Source organism: Chaetura pelagica, unplaced genomic scaffold (genome assembly GCF_000747805.2).
Source record: "Chaetura pelagica isolate M959 unplaced genomic scaffold, ChaPel_1.0 scaffold725, whole genome shotgun sequence".
Taxonomy (NCBI): Eukaryota; Metazoa; Chordata; class Aves; order Apodiformes; family Apodidae; genus Chaetura; species Chaetura pelagica.
This window is the reverse complement of record NW_009953490.1, coordinates 778,233-794,116: the sequence shown is the minus strand read 5'-3', so window position 1 is coordinate 794,116 and position 15,884 is coordinate 778,233. Positions and strand designations below refer to the sequence as shown.

The 15,884-nt window shown below is 37.3% G+C and overlaps 1 protein-coding gene across 3 annotated transcripts in view; it reads left to right on the top strand.

The window, feature by feature from the left end:
- NR1H4 (nuclear receptor subfamily 1, group H, member 4) overlaps positions 1-15,884 on the top strand; it is a 40,390-nt gene extending 24,506 nt beyond the window's left edge. For 2 of the 3 annotated variants that reach the window (XM_009999028.1, XM_009999026.1), the window contains 6 exons: positions 1,026-1,159; positions 1,662-1,760; positions 2,864-2,963; positions 4,565-4,711; positions 13,958-14,071; positions 15,413-15,651. In XM_009999028.1, coding sequence (XP_009997330.1) covers positions 1,026-1,159; positions 1,662-1,760; positions 2,864-2,963; positions 4,565-4,711; positions 13,958-14,071; positions 15,413-15,651 — 833 coding nt within the window. Of the gene's footprint in view, positions 1-1,025; positions 1,160-1,661; positions 1,761-2,863; positions 2,964-4,564; positions 4,712-13,957; positions 14,072-15,412 lie in introns of all 3 variants that reach the window. The other variant, XM_009999027.1, reaches the window with a different exon arrangement.

Genomic DNA, 15,884 nt, shown 5'->3' with positions numbered 1-15,884 from the left:
GAAGCTAAAAAAGAAAAAAAAGTCCTGTGCTGATAGGTTTATTTTTAGATGAATACTTAGTTGTTTACTTTTTCATTTGTGCTTTCTGGCTGTCTTTCATAGGCTGTGTAGGGTATCTATTGTCCCTTTCTTTTGTTAGTTAAGCAAATTGCTAGTTTGCATGACATCCACACAAGGACGTTGCAAGGTACTGAAATGCAGTCTAGAACCAAAAAAACCCCAAAACAAACCACAAATGCAAAAAATCGCTTCATTAGGGCAAGTAAAACTCTATATATAGTCTAATACAATTATATGCAAAACTGGCAAGACCAACCAGGTAACATTTTAAATAAATATATTTTAAAGGTACATTTGCCACTCTGAGTTACATCGGAGCCTACAATTTCATCTTTTGGTCTCTCTGTATAGTGGCAATGTAACAGCTAAAGCCCTGGAGTCCTCTCTTCTGAATGAGCTTTCTGTGCAAAGTTTCTGCTCTACAGCCATAGTATTGCTTAAAGATTATTGAAAACATCCAGGGCCCTTTGTGCAAGAACAGCTGCACCTCGATTACTGTTTTGGATCAGATGAGGAGCACACTTTTGAAGGCAGTCTTCCAATTGTTCCCATTTATTGTGCTTTGGTTTGGGTCTTGGAGCACAGGAAGATTTTCTTTTGGATGAAACTAAACCAAAGACACACTCCAGTGCACTCCCATCACTAATGGGTTTTCTGTCTCTAAAACCAGACTAGAACTGGTCCAAAGCATGACCCCTGACATGCAGATGGTGTGGATGCTGGGTCACCAGCACCAACTGTTTTGCCCTGCAGATGGGCTCCTGCTGGGCTAGGCTACTCATTAGTGTGTACTTAGTACGTCTCATTAGAGTCACATCTAAAGATAATGACACGTTCAGGAAATGATCTGCACAGGTAGGTGGGTTTGTTGTGTGCAAAGGGCATCCATGGGCATGTTTATGTACCTGTTTAGTTCCTGAGACATATATAAATCCAATTGCTATCTGTTGTATTATGTGTTCTAGGTCTGTTAACAGAAATACAATGCAAGTCAAAAAGGCTACGGAAAAATGTGAAACAGCCCCCGGATCAAACAGCCAATGAAGATAATGAAGGTCATGACATGAAACAAGTGACATCTACAACTAAAATATATAGGGTAAGAAAATTCTTGTAATAGTTTGTACAGTAGGGGTTATGTTTGAGCTAAATCTGGCTATTACAGTGAATATGGAGTAATTGCAAACTCTCTGGAGCTCTCTGTATTAATTAAAACTCCACCCCCTGCCAAGTCAAAGAAATAACTGGAGTACAGAAGTACTTCTGATATTTTTAGCCAAAACTCAGTAAAGCATCTGTAAAATTCATAAGGTATTTTTTTTGTGATACATGTATCAGGTATATATCACATACAGTGAGGTCTGATACTGAAGTTTGAGCGTATCTAGTAACTTACTAAGCATTTCTTTATTTCTAAAAATAAACCACACAAACTCATACAATTTGGAAGCTTGTAGAGAAATCCTAGTGAAAAGCAAAACTCCTTTTTGCTTGATACCCAAGTGTGAGAAATAGACATATAGCTTTTGCCTAAAACAATTGATGCTGCAAAATTTCTCTGACTGCATTTCATGATGAGCTTTTTTTTTTTGCCAGTATAGGAGAAAGTAGAGCTTACCCCAGAACAGCAGAACCTTCTTGATTACATAAGGGATTCATACAGTAAACAACAAATACCACAGGAGGTGTCAAAAAAACTAGTAAGTATGTCAATTAATTGATTTTTGAGATGTGGATAATGATGCTGAAGATTATATGGCAAAAATCTTTGTACTTGGCATAAGTAGTTGTGGTAAGTAGTAGAGCAAACTATGGGTAAAATCTTACAGTAAAACATGCTGCAAGTGAGGCAGAATCTCTGCCATTGAGTCAACAGTTAGACCACATCTTTGTCAAACTTAAATGCTAAGAAAATCTCTTATCTCTGGAAACAGTTTTATGCTCGAATCTAAACTTTGCTGATTGGACCTTTGCTTTGTCAATATAGGTAGTGATTTGTGTTTGACTTGCAGACAAGCTTCCTTTCTATAAATACATTAGCCTGGAAGCTTGAAGACCCTTCTTTTTTTTTAACCTAAATTCACAACATTTTCCAAGTTTGGACTGTTGTTTCATCCCTTCTTTCCTTTTCCACTCTACTTTCTAGAAGTTCTGTATTGTCTTTAAGACTTTCCAGTTTTCACATTAGGATGGAAAAAGTTTGGGAAATAAGGAGAAAAGGAAAAAAAAGTTTAAAACAGAGTAATTTTTTTTACAAAACTGTCGTGTTCAATCTTAAAAAGCCAAAACCAAACCAAACCAAAACTACTGTAGAAAAATATTTCTTAAGTCATCAACTTTGAAAACTAAAAGACACTTGTAGGGGGAAGGTTGACTAACTCATGACTAACTCATGGAACTTCTCTCCGAGGGAGGCTGAGGAAGTAAAAAATATATTTAAAAATATATTATATATATATATGTAATATTATATTAAAAAAAAAAAAAAGGCAAATAAGGCTTTTGGTAAATATTATAATATAGAACTTCTATCTCAGGAAGTCCCTAAATAACTGATTGCTAGACATGACACTGAAAGCGAGACAGATAGTCCAGTGGAAAGGACACTGTCTACTTTCTTCTTTACTTCTACTTATTTCTTATGTTACCTTCCAAAAGACCTGGTTTGACAGCCAGTGGAGCCATGTCACAGTGTTAGATAGACCTTTTGTCTGATCCAGTCTAGTAATTCTTGTATTTTATGCTCTTAAAGGTGGAGTGCCTGTGAATATTAACAGATTTTGTTTGGTTTGATTTTTAACAGTTACACGAGGAATTCAGTGCTGAAGGAAATTTTCTGATTTTAACAGAAATGGCTACCAGTCACGTGCAGGTTCTTGTGGAATTCACTAAAAAGCTACCAGGTATACCCAGTATGTTGGGGCAAATTTTGTTATTGCAAAGTTTTCATGTCTTTCAGTTACCATTTGGCAATTGTTGCGTATATTTTGAAGACTACAGAAAATGCCTTCTCCTCTGACACATATTTTCTTCAGACAACATCTAAACAAAAGCAGCTTTGTGCTCCAAGAAATAATGCATTGAATAATTCAAACTCGGTCACTCTGAGATGTGGTTCTCTTTACCTATTGACAAACAAAAGAGAAGGCTCAGAGAAGGGGCTGTGTCTCTAGAGAGATTTTATTCTCATTTATCACTGCAACGCCAGATTGTCTCTCTCTAAATTACCACCAACACTTGTCAGACTCTGCTTCACTCACTTTGCTACCTTTCCAGCAAAGCCTCTAAGCCTCTTGGCCATGACTTCCACTGAATAGCGAGTCCTAAACAAGAACTTTCTCTAGTTGGTGGCATCAACGTTTATGGTCCTTATGGACAAGCACTGAAAACTTGAGTTTATCAGAAGTATTTTTTAACTCTCATTTTAACTTTTAAGTGATGAGTAAACAATGGGCTTTGTTCAGGTTCCTTGTAATTAAGGAAGGTGCGCTGTAACACTTAGCTGTATGGAAGAATTTTCCTGGCACTCCCAAAACATTGACCCTTCCCCTGCATGTCACAGCCTTGCTTCAAAGCCCAGCACTGCAACTGTAACTATATTGTTTATGCTAACTGGGATACTGGCTCTCAGGAAATGAAGAAGGGTGGAGCTTTGTAATGGAATAATTGCTATTTTTAGTGTTGGCTTTGTAGTGGAAGGTGTCCCTGTCCATGGCAGGGGAATTACAACTAGATCATCTTTAAGGTCCCTTCCAACCCAAACTGTTCTATGATTCTACACCTGGTAGGGTTTATCAGCTTTTTGTTTATTTATCTTTTTCTGTGCTTCCTCACAGAATCAGGAAGTGGATATAAAGTGGGTGCCTGCATGGGCAAGTATGAGGGAAGTTTCCCATGATCTTCAGCATCTTGTTCTTCTTAGAACTTACGTATTCACACCAGTTATCAAATTTCTCCTGTTTTCTCCTGTGGGTTTCACAGTTTTCCCCTCCAAAAAGAGAAATGTGTGTTTAAAACACAGCAGGAAGCATTTATGTAAAATAGTTATATGTAAAGTATTAGTCCAAAGGCAAGGTGAAATACTTAACATTAGATGCTTCAAATGCTGTTTTTTGCCATCAGAGCATGGAAAGTGCTCAAAGCAGCATGGCAGTGGGAGAGTCATATAGAGAGCTCTTGTGGCAACACGGCAGGATGCATTAGGGAGCAGCATCAGGCCAGACAAAATCCACGCTATCGGTTATGCTACACTGCTAGATTTTTCTTACCATGTTCCTCTCAAAGTACCATGAGCACTGAATTCTAATTCTCATTATTTTCGGCGAGGTTCAAATTTGTGTCATCTTCTGGAATCTAGGTTTCAACTTCTGTAGCACATGGCAACCCTGCTGACATCAACATCCAAGTTAGGCAGATGTGTAACTCCTCACGTGCAGGAGCTTCAGGACAGAAGCTGGTGAGGATTTTTCTGTTGTTGCCTTACTTACTTCTAATATCTCCTCAGGCTTCCAAACCCTTGATCATGAAGACCAGATTGCTTTGCTGAAGGGCTCAGCAGTAGAAGCCATGTTCCTCCGTTCAGCTGAGATCTTCAGTAGGAAACTTCCTACAGGACATACTGTCCTTTTAGAAGAAAGAATTCGCAATAGTGGTAAGTATTGTGTTTAATGAGTAAAAAACCAGACCACACTATTGCACTTCTGTGTCAGTATTGTGCCCTTGGAAAGACAGTAAAATTGTTTATTAGCACTGAAACAGGTTTATCTGAATGTTGTTCTTTATATTCACTAGAACAAATCTAACTCGCTCTTCAGTCTAAAGTTCATAAGGTAAAGGCTTATTTGTAATTCATTGTGAGTATTATGAAAAATGCTATATCAAATAAACCCAGCACAAATATCCAATGATAACAATGAAAGAATGATGAAATACCACAATTTGAAATTACTCATGTAAAATATCAATATTTATGCTTTCAAAGGCAAAGGAGAGAAAAAAAGATTTTAGGATGTTACTGGAGATGACTGAAGGTAACCACCTATTCTTAGGGTCAGTTCGGAAAAATTGAACCACACTGCACAAGGTGCATATAAGAGTTAGAAATATGGCATGTTCTCAGTATGTTTTCATAAGGTCCATCAAATGCTCAGGGGCTACGATAAATTCTCCTGGTTCTAGACATAAATCTTCAGAATTATGAAAAGCCAAACAGGGTTGGATATTGTTTGCTTCTTGAAACAGGCAAAATAACGTTTTGCATTGTTTTGTATTCTTTGTGCTCCACTGATGCAATTCTGACTTTGCCTTTTTCTATATTGACCATCAAACTTTATCCATTCCTCAGCTGTCTATCATTCAGAATTCACATGCAACAACAATTCTGAATCCGAGTATCTGTCTACAGATTCTGGCTTCTGGTCTTCCTTTTTACTGGTTGCATTTTTTAGTAGTTTTCATTTATTTCATTTATTGTAAGAAGCTATTGTTTGATGGACTGGAAATGGCTCCTGGTCCAGGTTCTGCAGGCAGAGAAGTATGCCAAGAAGGCCAGAGATATTTCCTGTAAAAGGTCATGAGTTGTCATGGATACAAATATTTTCATTAAGAGATTTTTCTATTTTATTGTAATTTTTAATATGTATAAAAATAGTCTTAGAGAAATTAATCCATATGAATACATGATTACTGAAAGCTTCTTTCATCTATTTTGCGTTGTTTTGTATTCTTTGTGCTCCACTGATGCAATTCTGACTTTGCCTTTTTCTATATTGACCATCAAACTTTATCCATTCCTCAGCTGTCTATCATTCAGAATTCACATGCAACAACAATTCTGAATCCGAGTATCTGTCTACAGATTCTGGCTTCTGGTCTTCCTTTTTACTGGTTGCATTTTTTAGTAGTTTTCATTTATTTCATTTATTGTAAGAAGCTATTGTTTGATGGACTGGAAATGGCTCCTGGTCCAGGTTCTGCAGGCAGAGAAGTATGCCAAGAAGGCCAGAGATATTTCCTGTAAAAGGTCATGAGTTGTCATGGATACAAATATTTTCATTAAGAGATTTTTCTATTTTATTGTAATTTTTAATATGTATAAAAATAGTCTTAGAGAAATTAATCCATATGAATACATGATTACTGAAAGCTTCTTTCATCTAATCTATATAGGGATTATCAAACTTCTTGTTCAAGGTGTCAGCTGTTCATAAGAAACAGAAACAGGAAACACTTTGTTCCAGAACATTACAGAAGCCATTAGGTCATACCAATATAATTTTCCTTAGTCATAAATTTAAAATAGCCTGTTAATTCTCTGCAAATTGAGTCCAGCTGAGATGCAAGGTCATATTTTGCAAGTTTGTACTAGACTAATGATAACATAAAAGAACATTACATGTAATAACATGACTATCTGGAATATGACATTGGATCCTGCAGAATATTATTTACCTGATATGAAGAAGATTTTTAAAACAGCATTTTGTGTAGAAGAAAATTTCAAGACAACCTCCCAAGTAAACAAAAAATGAGTTCTGGATGAGAACAAAACCTGGGCTGAGTAGTTCCCAAGAAATGAAACACAGTAGCTTTTTTAGTATACATATATACACATATATCTCTTAATTTTCTTGAAAAAGGCTCCCTAAAACATATTCCCTCGAGTCAGCATCAAGTTTGGAATACAAGAGGAAATACTGCTGCTAGAATTTCTCCCTTCCTGTATTCCAGGATGATAATGTATTACCCAGCTTCCTTGCTGTTGGCTGCATTCTTCTCTTCCATTAATAGTCAGAATGCAGGACAAAAGAACCTTTCCCATGTGTTTTATTTCTTCATGTATTTTATTTCTCCACTTTGTACACATTGAAGCCTACTTTAAAACATTTTCCTTGCCTGCACGTAGTAGGGCTGTGGCAGTAAACAACAAAAGCAGCTTGTAAATCTCAGCATTTGTAGTAGTGTTAATTGCTGCTACTGAACCTATTTAACTGTTAGTGCTACTGCATGGACCCGGAATTCACTCAAAATTTAGGAGTACTGGAGAGTATCTGTCAACCTAGGAACATCCCTTGCATAAAAAGGCTTAAATGTGTTTTTTAAATGCCCCTCTGCCTTCATTTTCAGTTCTGGTAACCGCCTGTTAGTGGTATCTCTTCCTTTGTACTAAAAATGCAAGCACATGGTTTATAAAAGGAAGGAGCTTTACTAGGTAGCTTTGACTCTCATGCTTCCCAAATTTATCTCTCAGGGTTCACTGAATTTTCAGAGGAATCCTGTTTGTCAACAAAGAAATTACCAGAGTTTTTTGTTTTGACTTTAAGAGGTCACATGCATGCAATTTTCCTACACATTTTGCCTTACTTGGGGATAAATTCCAGAATTACACATTTAGATAAACTTAATTATTGTTGGAAAATACCTACTACTTAAACCTTTTGGTTTTTTGTGCTTTACATAATGTCAATTTTCAGCTGTCCTGAGTTTAAACAAAATGAAAAAAAGGCATCCAAATGATTCTGTTATCATTGTTTATACATAAACCTTCTGATACTATTTATTATATGTTTTTCTGACTTCCAGCCTTAACCAGTAAGAACACATGTTACTAGAAACTACAGCTGGCCATGATAATGTTCTAGACTGGTGAAAGAGATAAAATGGCCAGAGGAGATTAAACACAAGTTGAATAAAGAACAAAACCTGAAAGAACTACATATAAATTTGGAGATGGGGAGGTTGCTGTTTTTTTTGCATACACTTTACTGAAAAACAAGACTAAATGCAGCGAACTGAAACATCCTGCAAAGACAATAGAGACTAGCAGAGGAAATGCAGTGATAGCTGAGGTAGAATTTGGAAATCAAATTTATAGGTAATGAATGAAGAAGAAGCTTCAGGATTATTCATGGCTCCTAGTGAGGTCCTAAGCATTGTCAGGCCATCAGTCATAAATTATTGCTGTTAGTTAGAACTTTTGTCCACATATTTTTAGGTGCAGAAAATTGTCACACATGTAAATGTCACATAAGTTCTATTGTCAAGCCTTGATGTCTGTATCCATAAAATCGGGGGCGGGCATCCTGCCTAAAAGTCACAAGCTGTCCAGACCTCTGTCAACTGCCACTATATCCATTTGGAAGACGTGCTCATCGATTAATATTTATGCCTTTCCCAGTCTGACTCTATGGGAAAGATTTATTATTTTTTCCTGATAAAATGCCAGAGATCTGATGGTGATGACCTTTGAGTATTAGCAGCCTTTGTTTTTATTCTCATGCTGATGAGGTGCATTTTTATTTCTTAGCTTGAGTGTATCACTCAAATCCTAGTGCATCCAGTGACTGCTTTTGTTTGTGTTCTTTGTCCGCAAGGTGTTATGGAAATTCTTTTATATTATCTGCTCCTGAGACTGATATCCTCTCTTCCTTAGACTAATCTTGAGGCTTACTGAGAAATACAGACATTTTATTTAGTATTAGTGAGAGCTTGTGCCACTTAGTCATCTTACATGATACTTAGCTGGCACCCTAGCGATTTAACGCTTAGTCTCTTTCATTTATAGCTTGTTTTCCTAAGGACACCTCCTTTCAATTGTCATGAAGAGCCATAGATTTTTTTATTTTATAATTTTATTCCACAGAGCAGTTCTACTAACTTCTGTATTGGGGAATAAAGATACTGTCTGATATGGACACAAACAGAAGAATCCAGACCCAAAGTTTTGGCTGGCAGCAGGACACCTGACATTGTGAAATATACTGTTGCCTTCCTGGATGGGTTGCAGATGCTGAAGTACAGTGAGATCCAAGGAAAAAAAAAAAATATCCACAATTTCAAAACATGGGCAAGTGGCCACATTTTGCCCTTGAATGTGGGATACAAAGTTTCCATTAATTTGGACAAGAGAGTCCTGCAACCAAGGGCAAAATTTGGCACTGGAACAATAGATAACACTTCTTCTGCCTTTGGCTTTTAGTATTTGATTATTAGTACTGAGTAATGGTGGTGCTTCGAAACCCCATTGTGCTGGGTTTTGGGCAGAGAGACAACACTAAATGATCTCCATTGCTGAGTCCAAATAATGTAATCTAACAGAGAGCAGCCTGGCAAGTACCTAGCCCCTTGTTTCCAAACATACCTGCAAATCATAGGTGTCTAACCCTCCAAATGGTCATATGCATCCACATGGAAGGAAACACCACCCTGTCCTGTGACTTGACCCAAAACTGGCACACTGACCAAAACATTAAGCTATTAAGACCAGTTTAAATTACAGGGTATAGGAAAAAGCTTTTCTGTTCATACATTGTACTCCAAAGTCTACCACACAGCCAGTGTCATGTTCCTGAATGACAAATAAATTGATAAAAGTGTTTAAATCATATCTACAGCCTTAATTTATACCTGTGAAAACAAGAACAGATGTTATAAGACCCAATCTCTTTTCTTCTGCATAAGTGTGCTCGTCTAGGCCAAAAATTTCTTTAAATAGACTCCACCTACAAAGACCAGCTCAAGGCAGCTGCTGCTGCTGCTGCTGTGTGCCAGAGTGCACTTCTCTCCTGACTGCAGGCACTCAGGCCACTGCCAAAGGATGCTATGTGGCAACGTCATTTGCATCCTCCTTGCAGGTTTGGTTGTTTGGGGTTTTTTATGGTTGGTTGGTTTTGGATTGGTTTATTTGTCTGTTTTTTGTTGTTTTGTTTTGGTTGTTGTTGTTTTAAAAAACTAAGGTTTTTCTTTGCTTGCAATGACGACTTCACAGTGGTCCTATTGGTTGCTTTTCAGAAGATGGGGTTTTGCTACCTGATTGTGTGTTCTCCTTGGCACACACCAACCTCTCTTTAAAGTTGGTCATTTAACCTCCTACAAGACGATGACAGAGGAGAGGTCAGATGAACATGCTCGACATGTGACCCCCGACACAGTGAACTTGGTCAGTGTTTAAAGGGTCACTGATGCATTTAAACAGGCTAGAAGGCAGAGCTCATAAGCACAGAAAGCAGTTCCAGTAAATGAAACACTGAAAGATAAGATACAATTTTGCAAGTAATGAATACGTTTTAGTTTCATAAAACAGCTCCTAATAAACCCTTGGTTTAATTTCCACTGGCATCTCCATATTTATCAAGAAAAAAGGATCTCTTTATCCATATTAATCACAGAGTGCTAGTTACTGTTAATTAGTGCTTACTCTCATGCTTTCCTCTTGCAATAGATTAATCTATTCCATTTTAATCAACAGCCAAAACAGAAGAGAGAATACTGGTTTCAAAAAACTGGCAATACTGACTAGATAACCCAGCAGAAACATCTATTCCAGGTTTATGTCAATCACATTATTATTTATGGCCTGAAACTGTAAACCTTATGAAAGCAACAGCCAAATGCAGAGAGAAATCATAGCAAGAAAACCCTAAAAATGTCAAGATCTAAACCAATGTTGTGTCTTGAGCTACACATAGGAGTGAAATTCTGCAAGAAGTAAGGGGTGCTAAATGTGTAATGCTCATGAGTGTAAATTTGCTCCAGTCTAATGCCACAAGGTCATACTCAGTAAAGCCCATCTTTCCCCTTGAGTATCCTGGGGTTTACAGCCAGCCATCCCTTCAGACAGCAAAATCAATTAAATGAATTGCAGGGTCTTCTGCAGATGACAGCGTTGGGCTGGTGGTTAGGTGGAAATCTGTGTTATTCAGAATACTGCACCATGCAACATGAAAGTGGGGCATGTTCTTAATGCTGTGAGCTTGCATGAAACAAAGTTTTTTTAAACTTTTTGAAAAAAAAAGTGAAGAAGGAGACACCATTAACATGGGCTAGAAGCTCTGCCTATCTGACACGATACTGTATAGGGCTCTTGTCTGTTCAAAATAGAGGGTTAGACGTAGCTAAATTTCTGTTCTCATTGAGACCAGAAATATAACTCTATTTTATTTTATTTTATTTATTTTATTTTATTTTATTTTATTTTATTTTATTTTATTTTATTTTATTTTATTTTCACTTTTGGAGTATGATTTGGAACAACGACATTTGAAAAGTAATATAATTAATTTCTCCTCTAGCCTTTTTAGTTATGAACATGAAATCATCTTTAGTTCTTTTCCTGATAACCCGAATTGAAGTGACAACATCTTGTGCAGTAGATAAGAAAAAAAAAAAAAAAAGCAAAAAAAAAAAGCAAGAACTATAAACATCTGTTTCCTGCTTTTTTGCTTTCCTGTGGAGCTTATTAAATACAAACTGAAGCATTTTCAATCGCATTGGAAAACAGCCCCCTCTTGTGATGGAACAGCGGTTTGTGTAACGTGCATGCATGATGAAATAACAGGGAAACTCCAGCACGGATGGGATGAAGGCAAATCAGTGAACAAGAAAAAAAATCCATTATTATCCATGATCCTAGTGTCAAAATTGCTCATTTTGCATTGTTTTGTTTATATTTGTCTTCTGACATATAAACGTTCAAAGATTTCAAAGTTCTGTTCTCTTTAATAGAAGCAGTAAATCATTTGCATTGCTGAAACATCCCTTTTTACTCCCTTTCACTTTTCCTGTTTTGTTTTATATCTCTGTTTGGAGCACAATAATGCAGAGAAGCTTTTTGACGTGATCACATTTGCTTCAACATCTATAGTCACTTTTTTGCTTCACCATCTATGTTTTAGTTTCTTAATGTTAGATGCTAAGCTTTCTGGAGCAATGTTTGTTTCACTGCATGTTTATACAGCGCCTGGACTGGTGAGGACCTGAATTAGTTATTCCATCCTCTGTTCACCAGCATTATTTTCGTCCCGCTTCTGCTATACTGACAGTAGGATGTGAGGAGCTTTGTGGTCAGCAAAACAATGAATTCATCCAGCTGAAAACCAGTCTGACCCAGAAAAAAAAAAAAAAGAGAGAGAGAAAAAAAATCAAATTATGAATATGAGAAACAAATGATGGGAGTCTTAGTCACAGCCCACTTCCTCCCATTTCCTGTTGCTGCCAAGATGATCATGCCCAGCGGCATGATACCTTGCATGGAGACTTCTAAAAAAATCCAGTTTTTCTTGGACATTTCTCATGTCATTGCTGATCTATTCAGCTCCACAGAAGGAATTTGTTTGCTCTGCTTTAGGGCTCAGCTCGATTTAATTTTTTTTCCTTTTTCTAGATTCATGCAAACTTGAAGACTGGTGTGTGATATGTTTGTGTTCCTTGCAAATGTTTTGTTGTACGGAACTGGCATTTCAAACTGCACAAGAGAGAGACAGGTGGTTCCCCAGAAGCTACCAGTAGCAAAGTGTTCAACATTTTAAAGTTAATGCTGATGACTAACGACATAAACCTTGCCAGAACATTAGATGCTATGACTATTGTTTGCTCTGTATAAAGCTCCAGCTGTGTTACTAGCTTCCACAGGATGAGCTGAAGTCATATATTTCTGCTTAATTGACTTATACTCTTAATAATGTTGAACTCGCTATGAGAAAGACATTTGTAGCTTATAATCTCAAGTAAATGTAGGCTGCTCATGTCAAATGTTTAAATACATAATTCAGCCAAAAAACAAACCACGCCCTGCAAGGCCAGCCTTTCACTCTTGTGGGACACTAAACTATTCCACTGAATTAAACGAATTCTCACTATCACAGTAAAATGTGATTTGTTTGTAGCTAAGGCAAGCCACTTCATGTTTCCTTTCCTTGAGTTCCACCCACTGAGTTTCATTTTGAATTTCCCCTGTTGGAGACACTCCTAACCTCACCAGTCCTGGACTTCAGCATTCTGTTGCGTACAACACTCAAAATCACGTTTCATGTGTGTATCATGTGGTTTCCATACCACGCTATAAATGCTTCTCCCAGAACAGCTCAAAACTAAGAGTAAAATGACAAGAAATCCTATGGCCCTGATCTGTGGAACAGAGAAGGTTTCCATCATTTTGGCCAAGACCAAAAGGTTTCTTGCTGCAAAAGAACTGGTTAATATTTCTATATCTCATTGAGGCCATGACTTCAGAGTTGCAAGCAGCCATTGTCAACAGTTTATTGGCTGCTCCAAATGAGTCACACACCAGTTTAAAAAAAAAAAAAAGTCACAGGACCTAGTTCTCTTTTACACCAAAAAGCAGAATATAATACATCTGTAATTTAAGTCTAAGTAAGAGCATTGTGACCTGATGACGAAGTCAGTAAAGAGGAAGCCCCATTGGCATGCCCCAGTTTGGTAACCCAAAAGGGTTTTGCTGATGGCAAGAGAATCACATGATCTCATCCTTAAACTGGGCTGGATTTTAATTTTTTATTTATGGCTCTGTACTCTCTGTACACAAGTTTATGTTTTAAGGTTGCAAGCCAGCTGATCTTTGACTGCAGGTAATCCTAGTCCTAGCTAAAGTTTCAGGCTACATAAAATGAACAATTAAGAATCTTTATGGAGACAACTGAAGCAACTGCCCAAGGCAGTTAGCTGTGGAGTTGGGCTAGAATTAAGCCACACACCCTGAGAGGTTTCCATACAGCTAAAGATAGTGAACACAGGGACTGTTTTGCAATCTGTGAGCACTGGAAACAGAAGACAGTTAGAGGATCAGCAGACAATGTGAAAAACATGTATAAGACTTGTTCTGAAGAGCTGGGTGGGAAAAGGTGTAGAGGAAGAGGAATTGCTTGAAAGAAAGACATGGAAACCATGCAAAAAGAAATTGCCAGCACTTGCCTGCTTCTACTCTGATCTGGAAAACAAAGATGTGCTTGCATTTTTGTATCTGTCTTGTATCAGGCCCAATTTGTGTAGTAAATTTTTTTCCACCAAGATAGTCAAGACTTCAAATACTAAATAATTGCTGGCAATAAACCAGACTATTTCAATAATTAAAAAATATTGTAACGATTTTTTCCTCTCATAGGTATCTCAGATGAATTCATTACTCCCATGTTTAATTTCTACAAAAGCATTGGAGAGCTGAAGATGACACAGGAAGAATACGCACTGCTCACAGCCATAGTTATCCTGTCTCCAGGTAACTTCGAATCCAGAATTACATATTAGAGTTGTTTTGGAAAGAAAGCATAAGGAGTGTGACCTGGGACTTGTAAAAACTTACATTCTTAGAGTAAATGAGCATGCATGCTTATTCACTGTATTTGGCTGTTAAACAAGGGAACAGGCACTCAAACTCCAAATGTCCTGCTACACCATCTGTTTCTTCATATGAGGGAAAAAGGTGCATAAATACCCTGCTTTAAAAAAAATTACTGGTATCTCTTAACTTCTTAGCATGACAGGCTTCTTCCTTCAGAAAATCCCATGTGTTTACATGCATATCACTACAGACCATTGTGGAATGTCACATTTTTTAGAGGAAAATTGGGAAAGCCTAAAACTTAGCATAGAGAATAGCAATGAAGATCTTCAGCCTTTATAGAACAAATACCAGCTCTCAAGAGCAGGACAGTAGCAAATTGTCCTCTTGACTATAATGTGTTGGAAACTGACCTTTCAGAAGTACCAGCACAATAGCATCTCAGACCTGATTACAGGCTTCGCTTTAAAAACTAAGTATTTGGCAACATAAACCAAACCAATTCTACCTAAAAAACACACACAAATTGTGTAGTGCCTCAAGCAAACTAACATGGAAATGGGAGAAGAGAAGCCTGGTGATTCAAGACAAAAGACACTGAGGTTTCCAAACAGGGTTTCAAGGAAGATGGGAAGGTGAAGTAATTCCATTGCTTTTTGAGTGTGGCTCAGGAAATTTTTTTACATCAGAAATTTCAGTGATAAAATAACTATCCTCCTCTTTTCCTCTCTCTTCCCACACCCAAACACAAAAGTCCATATTAACAAAATAAATCAGTTTTCTAACAAAGAAATATAATTTGAGGATGAAGATGTTTGCTTTCTCCCTAGTGACTTGCATGTAACTCCTCCCTACTGGCCAAATTCCCCAGCAGTACTATATCTCCATGAGCTTAGGTTGTGCTGCTCAGCTCTTGCAAAGCATGGCAGGATGCACTCACATGCAGAATTGTACTGGGAGATGACCACACAACCTCAGAGAAGCATTTCTGAGTTAAAACTCTTTGGTTTTTGAAAAAGTTCAAAGTTTTCTCTAGTTAGAAGTGGGAAACTTATGTGAAAAGGCTAAAACAAAACCACAGCGTTAAGCATTTTTATTCCCTATGAATCTGAACAAAAAAAACCAAACCAAACCAAAACCAAAATTTAATCTTGGTAGATGTGAACATCATTGTCCTGTGTAAATATTTGAATATTTTTAATTTATCAGTGGAAATATTTATGTAGTAGCAGAGAACACAGTTGCTAATTACTTCTTGTCTTTCAAAACCGTAACCAGATCGCCAGTACATAAAGGACAGAGAGTCTGTGGAAAGGCTTCAAGAGCCCCTGCTGGATATTCTACAAAAAGTCTGCAAACTTCACCACCCAGAAAACCCTCAACACTTTGCATGCCTTCTGGGCCGTCTTACAGAACTACGGACATTCAACCATCATCATGCAGAGATGCTGATGTCATGGAGAGTGAACGATCACAAATTCACACCTCTTCTCTGTGAGATCTGGGATGTGCAGTGATGGATACTTCCTTGTTTTATTTTAGGAGAAATAACCTTTTTAAAGGACCACATAACATTTATTTTCACAGAAAAATATCCCACAGTGCATTACATTTTTCTTCACTGCATTTTTATAGAAAGATGCCATGGATTCATAAAAGTCATTTTGGTCACTACACACAGAATATTGCACAGCTAGCAGATCTTCTCACGTGGCTATAACTTTCTCTGTATTTATGTTCTCTGATCAGA